The 12,011-nt window shown below is 54.0% G+C and overlaps 1 protein-coding gene and 1 long non-coding RNA gene across 2 annotated transcripts in view; both read left to right on the forward strand.

The window, feature by feature from the left end:
* LOC132007665 (EKC/KEOPS complex subunit LAGE3-like) overlaps positions 1-1,127 on the forward strand; it is an 8,130-nt gene extending 7,003 nt beyond the window's left edge. The window contains exons 3-5 of the mRNA XM_059385910.1: positions 3-232; positions 482-610; positions 797-1,127. Of these exons, the coding sequence (XP_059241893.1) occupies positions 3-232; positions 482-610; positions 797-935 (498 nt within the window). The 3' untranslated portion in view covers positions 936-1,127. The remainder of the gene's footprint in view (positions 1-2; positions 233-481; positions 611-796) is intronic.
* A 5,723-nt stretch (positions 1,128-6,850) lies between these two features.
* On the forward strand, positions 6,851-11,713 carry LOC132006718 (uncharacterized). The gene is made up of 3 exons (XR_009401198.1): positions 6,851-7,160; positions 9,284-9,474; positions 10,751-11,713. It is a non-coding gene; the product is annotated as an uncharacterized LOC132006718 (long non-coding RNA).
* The last annotated feature ends 298 nt before the right edge of the window (positions 11,714-12,011 follow it).

The raw sequence follows: 12,011 nt of genomic DNA on the forward strand, positions 1-12,011 counted from the left end.
AGGCGGCGGGCGGCGCGGCCGGCCAGGACCACGCGGCCAGCCCCGGAGCGCCTGGTTGCCTGGAGAGCTCCGGCAGCCGGGAAGGCGACGACGCCAGTGGCGTGGGCGGCCAGGGAGCCGAGGGCGAGGCGGCCGGCGCCCCTCAGGCCGGGCAGGGCCCGCAGGCCCTGGGGCCCGGTGGGGATGCGGCGCCCGCCCCCCCTGTGGCAGCCGCCAGCCGACTGCTGGAGTTGTATCCTTTCCGCGGGGTGGCCGGGGCACGCGGTGGCAGCCTGGGGAGGGGACGGGGCGGTGGGGGCCCCAGGGCCTGCAGGGGGTGCGGGTGGGGAGGCGGGAAGGAGGCCCGAAGGGTCCCGGGAGCGGCCTGGGGGGGCTGCGGGGGCCCGTCGTGGGGTGCAAGCCGGTCTCTGAGGGGCAAGGAGGCCCAGCACTGGGAGATTCAGGAGCGGATGGATGGTGCCTTAACTGTGTGTCCCCCCAGCACGCTCACTGTGCCTTTCCGGTCGCCCCTGGAGGCGGACATGGCCCGCAGGTCCCTGGCCCCACATGCCCAGCGCCACGGAGGGGTGGTTCACAAGGAGCTGGCGGTGAACGGCAGCGCCCTGGCCGTGTCAGTCCTAGAAGAGGATGCGGAGCGGGGGAGGGGGGGTTGGGAGGGGGGCGGTGGCGGCAGGTGCCCGGGTGGCCGCTGTGTCTTAGAGTGCCCTCGTCGTGGAGGCCGAGGAGGGGCCTGATGCCCCGCACCTCCGCCCCACTTGTCCCCTGCAACCTCATTTGCCTTTTGCCTCTCTTTTAGTAGATGGACTGCCGAAGACCCTGTGTTCTTCCGAATTTCCATCAACTCCTTCCTCGACCAGCTTTCCCTGGTGATCCGGAACATTCGGGGCTTTGGGACCCCGCCTCCGCGAAGCCTAGGCCCGGGAAAGAGGAGCTGAGGCCCAGCCCTGTGCCCCACCCCCCCAAGTCAAGGCAAGGGGAGTTGGGACTTAGAGTAGCTGCCACTTTGTTAGCGGGGTCTAATTGTTTTCCCGCAGGGGTCCTCAGGCCACTTGATTTCTTTCCCGGCTGCGAGAGGAACGGGCGCTTAAATGTTTGTTACTGCTGCAGAAAATAAAACTGAGCCACTCTGCCTGTGTCTGAGTTTCCTTTCAGCTACGGTGCCCCCAGATCGTCTCGCCTTCATTCCCCTGTGGGAAGGAGGTTCTGGGACACAGGTTCCAACAGCACAGGGTTCTTCAAGACCACTTGGGGAAAAGAAAACCGTGTCCCATACTCGGCACTAAATACCATTAACGTTCCGAGGATCTTCTTAGTTGTATTTCCACATATAACAACATGGAATGTTTGCATTTTCAAGATGGCCATTAGCTTTTTTCCTGTGTTTTTTATTTTTTTCCATTTACCATACTCGCTTTTTCACTCTCTAAAAACTCTTCAAAAGGTGTTACTGCGTAGACACGTAAAATGCCTTATAATGTCATGTTGGACAGTTACACCGTTCCCAGTTTTCCCCCTATTACTGGTAGGGATTCAGGGGAATTCTTGGACATAAGTCTTTTTTAAAAATTTTATTTGTTTATTTGAGAGAGAGAGGGAACACAAGCAGGGAGAGTAGAGAACGAGAAGCATGTTGCCCACTGAGCAGGGAGCCCCACGATGGACTCCGTCCCAGGACCCCGGGATCGTGACCCCAGCCGAAGGCTGACGCTTCACCAACTGAGCGCCCCAGGCGCCCCAGGGCGTAAGTCTTGACACGAGTGGTGGTTTCCTCAAGATTCATTCCGAGAGGTAGAATCACTGAGTTTTTCCTTTCCATGTTCTTCAGCTTCTCAACCTACACTATACAACTGCCCTCCAGAAAATGTGCCCTCCCACCGGCATTCTGGTGTCCCCACATCGCCGCTGGGCTGGCTCGCTGCCAGAATAAAAAGCTTGCTTGTTTTGGTGGAGGAAAGTAAACACAGAAACTGGACAACAGCAATTCCGCGGCTTCCTGGGCTCGTCTCAGATGAGCAGAGAAGCCTTGCGGCCCCGGCTAAGCATGTGCCAGGTGGGGAGGTGCGGGGGTGTTGGTGGGTTTGCTCTCTCCAAAGAGCCGGATCTCAGAGCCTCGGGAGACTGACCAGTAACACAGAGGTCCCTTTGGGCTTTCTACATACACGGTCGTGACACCTGTAAGCAAAAGGAGTCGTCGACCTTCCTTTACAGCTGGCCTGCCATTCACTGGAAAACGAACAAAAATGGGATTGAGCTGTCCTCCTGGTCGTGGGGTGGCATTTCCTTGCTTCCCTGCACACCTCGTCATTTTGGACTGGACGCCAGGCGCGGTGCATCTGACCTTGGCCGCTGTGTCTTTTTCTCTGTGTATTCCTAAAACGCAAGCTTCCTTCGGGGATGCCGTTATTTGCAGGCAGGTGGGTTCTTTGCAGTCTTGCCTTTAAGAGTTAGCGGGACCAGGGGCTCCTGGCGGGCTCAGTCGCTTAAGTGTCCGACTCTTGCTTTCGGCTCAGGTCACGATCTCGGGGTCCGAGCCCCATGTGTTGGGTTCCGCGCTCAGTGGGGAGTCTGCTTGAGGTTTCCCTCTCTCTCCCTCTGCCCCTCCCCACCTCAAGTAAACAAATACATCTTAAGGAAAAAAAGAAATTCGTGGGAGTGGAGCAGCTTTCGGTGTAGAAGCCGTTTCCCCCAACGCTCCAGAGGCGAGACCTTTGTGAGTACCCCGCCTGTGGCCTCCTGAACGGTGACAGTTCCATTCTGGCCGCTGGTCCCTGTGCTGCGTGAGCCTGGGTCTGCTGACCTTCCGTCTTTGCAAGGGGTCCTCTCCTCGGCCTCAGCTGGTTTCCGCACGCGCTGGTGCTGGTCAGGGGGCTGCTGCTTACGCTGGCGGGACCGTCTGCGGCCGGCCAGCCCCCTGTCCCTCGGCAGCTCTCTGGCCTCGGGTCCTCTGCCCTGCCGGCTCATTTCCTGCGCTCTCCCCGTCATGTCCCCTCCAGTCAGGGACTCTGCTCGGCTCCCTCTGGAGACACTCCCTCTGGACAGTAAGCTGCGGCAGTGCACGGTTCCTCTCCTTTCTCTGCCTTCTCCCAGACCGGCTCCCTCCACGGCCTGACAGCCCGGTGTCTTCGGGGCTTTGTTTACCTGTCGCTTGGGTGTGTTTCCTGCGGGCGGGGGGGCGGGGGGGCGCGCGGGACTCAAGTATTTCTATTTCATAGGCCTGAGCAGACAGAGTTTGCCCTTGCAGAACCTGAAGGTCTCTGGTGTGGGCTGAAGGGGGAGAGTTGCTGCTGGCTGTGATGCTGACGACCGTGAACGGGGTGAACGGACACAACGATCATCTTGCCTGACTGGATGCGGCAGCTGCAGCGGCCAGAGCCCGGATCTGTCTCTCTCCTCCTGTGTCGCTCTGACTTGCCCTCATTCTCTCCCTCCTTTCTGTTGTTTTCCTTTCATTCACTCGCTTCCTTCCTTCCTTCCATCATTTTGGGACATGACTTATCGGCCGAGAGATGAAAATTTAGCTCCTTTACACCACTACTTACTACATGTCTTCACCTTATGCTCTCAACGTGGCTCTATTGATTCCACTCATTTATCTTTTTAAAGATCTTACTTGTTTATTTGACAGAGAGAGAGGGGGAGAGAGAGAGAGCAAGAACACAGCAAGGGGAGCGGGAGAGGGAGAAGCAGGCTTCCACTGAACAGGGAACCTGATGCGGGGCTTGATCCCCAAGCCCTGGGATTATGACCTGAGCTGAAGGCAGATGCCCAATGACTGAGCCACCCAGGCGCCCCTCATTTTATTTTTTTTTTTAAGGTTTTATTTGCTTTAGAGAAAGAGAGAGCACAAGAGCAGGGGTGAGGGTGGGGTAGAGAGACAGGCAGACTCCGGGCTGAGCACAGAGCCCGATGCGGGGCTCGATCCCCGGGCCCCAGGATCATGACCTGAGCTGAAGACAGACGCCCAACGACTGAGCCACCCAGGTGCCCCTCGTTTTATGTTTTTTTTTTTTTTTTAAAGGTTTTATTTACTTGAGAGAGAGAACGCAAGCACAAGAGCAGGGGAGAGGTGGGGTAGAGGGACAGGCAGCCTCCGGGCTGAGCACAGAGCCCGATGCAGGGCTTGATCCCAGGACCCTGGGATCGTGACCTGAACCAAAGGCAGACGCTTCACTGACTGAGCCACTCAGGGCCCCCTCATTCCACCCATTTCAGGTATGTTTCCCCCTGAGGTTAAAAGTCACCTTGATGACAATGCTAAATTTACAAACCATTTCCCTAAATGTCTTCGCTCTTCCTTCTCTCCGGACTGGTTTCTCGCTAGGCTGGCTGGCTGACGGCGCAGGTCTCACCCTGGACATCCCCTCACCTTTTCCTGGGTTGCAATCCCTACCCTGGAGCATGAGCCTCTCTCCTCTTACTGTCTCTTCCTGTTTGACCCCTTTTTGTTTAGATCCTTGTTTGTTTGTTTGTTTGAGTCACACTGATGGAGGCATAATTGAGACACTACCGTACTCATTCCTCTTAGGTGTGCGTTCCTACACATCTGGGGGAAACCACACAGTCCCATATCTACCACCGCAATTGAGATACAGAATATTTACATCAGCCCCCAAAGTTCCTTCATTTCCCTGTGTAGCAAAACTCTCCCCCAGCCCCTGGCCACCACTGGTCTGATTTCTCTACCTACAGTTCTACCTTTTCCAGAATGTCCCATAGATGGACTCCTACAGAATGCATCCTTTGGGTCTGGGTGTTTTTCCCCCAGTTGTTAGCATGCATGAGTCATCCCGTTTTTGTTGCTGGGGATATTTTGATTGTTTTGAGATTTTATTCATTATTGATAAAGAATATAGCAAACATAGTAAATGATATTAGCCACTCACTGGTAGGGAAAATACTGATGCCTGACATTATCCATAACAAACTGAAATAAATAAACATTATATATATATATATATATATATATATATATATATTATATATATATAAAATACAGACATATTATATATAATATATATTTAATACATATATATATATATATATTTTAAACTACTCACTTGAAAAAGTTTTAGACACGACAGTCAGTCTCCAGTGTCAGCGTTTGGTTAGGCTTAGCTGGAAGCAGAGTCTCTTACACACACTCACTTGGAGAGTCGTAAAACCAATTTGGAAGTTTACTTGACAGTATTTGTTAAAACTAGAGATGTGCGTATACCTTGACCCAACTTTGGGAATCTGCCATAGAGAAACGAGTGCATATGCAGTAAGGCAATTTGGAGCATGACTTAATCCCAGCATCATTTGTCACAGCGAAAAATCGGAAGGAAGGCAAATGCCCATCAACTGGGAAAGGCTCGGTAAGTCAAGGGTCAGCCGTCCCGGTGGAACAGCACGTGGCGGTTGAAGAGCGAAGGAGATACCTGGCTACTCACTGAGCAAGGGATTAGGACGGGCCGAGGACCTGTGCACAGGGCACATTCCTGTCTCTGCAGTATGCTCCCGCCACGGGGACCCACAGGGAAATGCATGGTCACATCCCGGAACAAGCCGCCTACACTCCAGGAAGGTTCATCGCTAACAAGCGCATCAGGGAAGGAAAAGTCCACCTCTTAAATTTCCGACTTGCTTGTTACTTAAATACATCCCTCGAAGGGTGCCTGGGTGGCTCAGTGGGTTAAGCCTCTGCCTTTGGCTCAGGTCATGACCTCAGGGGCCTGGGATCGAGCCCCACATCGGGTTCCCTGCTCAGCAGGGAGCCTGCTTCCCCCTTTCTCTCTGCCTGCCGCTCTGCCTGCTTCTGATCTCTCTCTCTCTCTGTCAAATAAATAAATAAAATCCAAAAATCAATCAACCAATATATCCTTTGAGTATGTATTTTGGGGGCTCCTGGGAGGTTCAGTTGGGGAAGCATCCAACTCTTGATTTCCGCTCAGGTCCTGATCTCAGGGTCCTGGGATGGAGCCCCACGTCGAGCTCTGCACTCAGCTCAGAGTCCCTCTCCCTCTGCTCCTCCTCCCTCCCTCTCTCTCTCTCTCTCTCTCTCAAATAAGTAAATAAACTCTTAAAAAACATTTTCCTTGGGCACCTGGGTGGCTCAGTGGGTTAAGCCGCTGCCTTCGGCTCAGGTCATGATCTCAGGGTCCTGGGATCGAGTCCCGCATCGGGCTCTCTGCTCAGCAGGGAGCCTGCTTCCTCCTCTCTCTCTCTCTCTCTCTCTCTCTGCCTGCCTCTCTGCCTACTTGTGATCTCTCTCTCTGTCAAATAAATAAATAAAATCTTTAAAAAAAAACATTTTCCTTTTGCACAATAATTGTGTATTAAGTTAAGAAATAATCTTTCCTGGACTCATTCTTTTAAAACGTCAGGGAAAGATTTTGAGTTTGATGAAGGATCTGTCAGTCCCGTAGAGGACATCTGTGGCTTTCCTCACCCGGCATCCACTCCCCTTCTCCTGGTACAAGTATCCTTCTCCCTCCCCCACAGAAGACCCCCCCCCCACCACGTTTTCCTTGCCCTCCGCAGTTAGGATTCTGGGAGAGTTGGCTTCCCCTCTGATTCCAGGAGTGGGCGTGGGGGTCAGGCCTGGCCCATCAGAGCGCTGCTTTCCTATGGCCATGGTGACCCCATCCAAGCCAGTGACACTCTGGGGGCCGTGGGGCCGGGGTGGGGGAACAGGCTGACACTGGACAGATGGCAAGCAGAAGCAGTAAGGCACATACATCTCAGAGACCCAAATTCTGCGTCCAGCCACGCCTGAAAACAGGAACTACCCTGGGGGGTAGGCAGTATGCTGGAGACGCAGGAGGGTGGTAGGGAGAGTGCAGGGGGCAGGAGGGTGGTTGGGCAGGAGGCAGGGGGCAGGGGTATTGCTGCTGCCGGGGTCGGGGGCTTGGTCCTGTCACCCCTGCCCCCTCACAGGGCCCAGAGGAAGGCACTAATGAAGGGGGCGCCCAGGTGTGCTGGGGGCATATTGGCCCAGGGAACCCCCGCCCCCGCGCCCCCGGATCCAGGGCTCAGCCAGGAGGACAGCTCAGGACCGAGTCGCCCCGCCCCGCAACCGGTTCCGCCACCCTCAGCTGTTGCTGGACACGAGGCTGATGATCTGTTCCAGTTTTTGTCGTAGCTTGTGCTTCCGACAGGAGGCATCTCGGTCCAGAGCGGTGAGAACCTGGGGGAGGGGGGTGTCCCCCCGGAGCGGGGCTGGCGAGGAGGGGCCAGTGCCCGCCGGCCAAAGCCCTCCTCCCCAGCTGGAGCTCTTCCCTCCCCGGCGCCTGGGCGCGCCCCGTCCTCTCTGGGGGACCCCCGGGCACGCGGAAGGAGGCACAACCCCTCCCCCGGCAACTCGGTGGGCAGCTTCTCCTGCGCCCCCGCGCCCCCCCCCCCGCAGGACCGGGCGCCCGGCCCCCCGGGGGGGGGGGGGGGGGGGGGGGGGCAGAGGGCAGCCCCTCCCGAGAGCGGCCCGGATGGCTGACCCCGAGCTCCCCAGCCCCTCGGCACACGCAACTCCCACGCCCACCCGAACCTCTCTCGGGCGGGTTTCCGGAAGGCGTCCTGTCCCTTGACCGGCAGCAGCCCCCGCGGAGCCCCTCGCTCCCTCCTCCCTGACCTCCCCCCTGCCCCGGTGCGCGCGTATGTGCGACCCTTCCCGAGCCGGGAGGTCACCCTGCACCTGCCCTCTCGGGGTCCCTCCCGGCCCTCTGGCCGCCCCGCTGCAGTCTCCGTGGCTGCTCCCTCTCTCCTCCACCACCTCCGAGTGTCCCAGGGCCCCAGGGCTCGCCGCGCAGGCCGCTTCTCCCTCTACACGGGCTCTGGGCCGCCCCGGTGAGCTCGTGCAGGCTCCAGGCTTTCAGGGCCTGGTCCTGGCTCGCAGGTTGGCATCTCCACCTCCAGACACTTCTCCACACGCCAGACTCCCGTACCCACCTGCCAAAATCTGTTTGGATGTGAAATAGATCACTCAAATTTAATATGCAAAAAATGATATTGGCTATTACAATGTTTAGGCATTACAATAATAGTATTGCAGGGAATAGTCCAGGGCAAGCTACAGAATCCTAAAAAGAAATCTTAAATATGCATTGGTCCAATGTTTTTAATAAGTATTTCTGCGGTCTTTCACATGGTTCGAATATCCTATTTTTGCCCTAACTGGAAAATACTTTTCCTCCTCATTTTTTCATTGTACATTTGTTCAGCGTCCTTTTCCATATAGTTGTTTTAATTTTTCAATGTGTTTATGTGATCGATTGTGTTCATGATCATTCTCAGGTCTTGTTCCCTACAGAGCTCCCTCTGTGTACATTCCACAAACATGCCCTTAAATCATCTCCTGGTACATTAAAATTTTTGTACACTCGTAATTAATTTTGGTTAGAAAGGACCCTGGATTCTAACTTTGTTTTCTCTCCAAAGTCTTAGTCAGGTGTCCCCAAACTATTTACTGGGTAATTCTTACTTGTCCCCTGAGTTGCAATGTGATCTTCATCAAATTCTAAATCTCTATCTGGGTCTTTTCTTGCGCATTTGTTCAAATGGCTAATATAGGTTCGTTGATTCCAGGATGGCCCCTCTGAGGAAATTATTTGATGTATCCAGTAGGGAAGGTGGGGAGCACGGTGAGGAGAAAGAGAGACAGACATCTGTCTGTCTCTCCTTTCGGAAGAGAATCATTTTGGAATGCTTAAGGAAGGCTCAGAGGAGTTTCTACCAGGTGACCTTTCAGAGGCATCTGTGGTTCTCCAAGTCCAATGCCAGCTGTGAGGACCCCACGTTGCGGGGTCTGGCATTAAGGACAGAGATCCAGTGAGGTGGGAGAGCCGGCTACCACTGTAATGTAGTACCTCTCAGAATCCTTTTCTGAGTTGGGTTTTCTTGACATCTCCACACTTGGGCTCTGTGCGCTGAGGACCCCACCAGCAAGGTGGGAGAAAGGGCAGAAGGTTCCTTCCAGGTCTGGAGGTAATAATGTCAAGACTGGAGAAGTGGTTCCCAGGCTCTAGGTTACCTGAGACCATCAGAAGTGACTGTATACCCCATGGTCACCTTTAAAAATGGTGGCATGTACCCAGACCCTAGAGTTTGCCTTCAGAAAACACACAGTCCCAGGTACCTGCAGGGGACAGCTGGGTTCTCTGCTTCCTTTCTCCCACGAGAATGGGAGTTTCTTGGCCTTCTCCAACTTCATCTGATAAGTAACTACAAATCACCCAAATCAACCTGCATTTCTGAGTTTATTGCTTGAAACCCACTGACACTTCTTAGTTGGGAGCATTTCGGTTTTCAGCGGCCAAATGCAGCGCTGAGTAGCCGGGGCAGGTGGGGCTCACTGAAGAACGGACTGCACGTGCCCCGACATGCTTGCTCAGTGGGGGCACTGGGCACTGATGCGCACGAGCCAGTGGAGAAGCCACTTAAGGCCAGGGAAATGACTGTCTTCAAGAATAGTATGACTCTGCCCAACACTCACGCCAGAGAGTAAGTATTGTCTACCTCCACCAACCGGAGGGCAACCTCCATAATTCAGGAGGCACCGGGCAGGGCACTCAGAAAGGTCTGGCCTCAGTGGTGTGGGGGTGGGGAGGGATGAATGCTACACTGAACTCCTCTGGTCCCCTGTAGGAAACCTTCAAAGCAAGACTCAAACAGATCAAACTGTTTCCATTCACTTATTTAAAGATTTTATTTATTTTGGAGAGAGAGCACACAAACCGGGGGCAGGGTGGGGAATGGGAGGGGCCAGTGGGGGCAAGCAGAGAAGGAGAAGCAATGCGGGGCTCGATCCCAGGACCCTGAGATCATGACCTGAGCTGAAGGCAGACGCTTAACCGACTGGGAAACCCAGCACCACAAACTGTTCGTCATTCACTTAACAGCATCCCTGAACAAAGCTCATGAATGTGTTTAGGAATACAAAGATAGGCAGAACCTAAGGGAAAATCATAATGTCTGGTATCCATTCCAAAATGATCAGGCATGCAGAGAAGCAGAGAAGCAGGAGACACCAACCCATAATGAGGAGAGAAATCAAGCAATAAAAGGCATTCAGACTGGAAAGAAAGAGGAAAAACTGCCTTTATTTACAGGTATGATCACCTAGACAGAAAATGTAATGGTCTACGAATGAGCCACTAGACTTATTAGGGAGCTTAGCGAGTTTTCAAGATACAGCACGTTTTAAAGAGAAGTTTAAGAACATGTACAAATTAAAAATAAGAGGTGTAGGGGTTGGGCCCCTGGGTGGCTCAGTGGGTTAAGTGTCTGCCTTTGGCTCAGGTCATCATCTCAGGGTCCTGAGATTAAGCCACACATCAGGCTCCCTCCTCTGCGGGGAGCCTTCCTCTCCTCTCCCTCTTCCCCTGCTTGTATTCCCTCTCTCACTGTGTCTCTCTCTGTCAAAAATAAATAAATAAAATCTTTTTTTAAAAACCACACAACTGTTTTTCTTCTACCTTTGTGGAGAAATTTTCTGGATTGTCAGAAGATTTGGTTCTATTTTTTTCTCAGCTACTGAAAGTACCTGAAGAGAGCCTTCTTCATAGCTGAGAAGATAGTTGAGGAGAGTGCGCAGGGAGGGGAAAATACAGATATCACCATCATACCCTCTATTTCAAAGAGGGTCAAAGGATACCAAAGGGCCTGGGAGTATAGAGAATCCCCTAGAAAGCCAGGATTGCAATTCTTACCAACCTTGTCCTCTCCTCAATTCTCATCTACTTTTCCTGCATTTATCCTTTTCTGCATTTTTCATTAGTCACATGGATGCTCCCTGGGGCCAGCAGAAGGAAAAGCACGATCCCAGCCTCCCAGTGCTGCGGTTAGCCTGATACCTTGGCTAAGAGAGTGGGAGCTTGACTCGAGTACACCTAGCCTCTCTGCGCCCCAATTCTTCACCTACAAAAGGTGTAATCAGGGTGGTGCTGACATCGCCAGCTTGCAGTGAGAATTACAGACAGTAATCGGGGTCGAGAGCACAGTGGAGTGTCTGCACACACAGAAGAGTCTGGTTTTCACTGTATTTTCCCTCACTGGTCCTGGCAGCCGCAGCAGGCTGCGGGGGCTGAATGTGGCCAGCCCAGCGGGGAGCGCCATCGCCAGGCTAGCAGCCTCCCACTCGGCGGTCGCACGAGCCCACGGAAGTGTCCTGAAGAGTGAATGCCCTGCTCTCCTGAGTCCTGCCAGCCGGCATGACCCTCCACGGTTCGCTGCGGCCCAGCGCAAGAACTTCTGCTGGCCATAAGGAGAGAAGACGCCTCCCCAGGGCAGCCTGTCCACTGATGGCAAACTTGAACTGTGCCACATTCAGATCAACAAGAGCTATGCAGAAACGGGCGGGAGCAAGAACAAGTGCAAATTGGTTGCGGGCATCACCGCGGTCCTCCTTGGCTCGGCCGCGCTCATCCTGGTCTGGGAGAAGCACTGCGTGTACCGCAGACCTCGGAGGAGGAGTGGGGGGCCAAGCAGACTGAGACAGCGCTGGACACCAAGGTCAGCCCCGCCCACAGCTTCTCGGCCACGTGGGACGACGGTCAGAACGCGCGGAAGAGAGCGGCGCCCGCCCCGCCCCAACCGGAGCCCTGCCTGCCTGTGGCCTCCAGTAAGGACACTGGCAACTGTCAGTTTGCAGAACCGAGGCTCGCAAATGAGCAATTCACGTGAAAAAAAGTGTTTCCCCAAGACTACGCTGCCTCCATCTGCCCCTCTCCCACCCCAACCAACAAACTGTACCAGCACTTTTCTTCTGTGATCAGAAACAGAGCCAGTAAAGCACAAAATTCTAGTTCTAGTGTTTCCGAATTCTTTGCTCATGCAAACTGAGGTTTGGGGGGCTATGACAGGGATGTAGGGGAACTAGCATTCTGGTGGGGTGGGCGCATTTTCTGAAGAGCTATTTTGTATTGGAGATCTACCTCTTGGAATCTATCTTAAGAAAACAACCATTCAGGCGCACCTGGGTGGCTCAGTGTGTTAAGCCTCTGCCTTCGGCTCAGGTCATGATCTCAGGGTCCTGGGAT

This window comes from Mustela nigripes, chromosome X (assembly GCF_022355385.1).
Source record: "Mustela nigripes isolate SB6536 chromosome X, MUSNIG.SB6536, whole genome shotgun sequence".
In the NCBI taxonomy this organism is placed as follows: Eukaryota; Metazoa; Chordata; class Mammalia; order Carnivora; family Mustelidae; genus Mustela; species Mustela nigripes.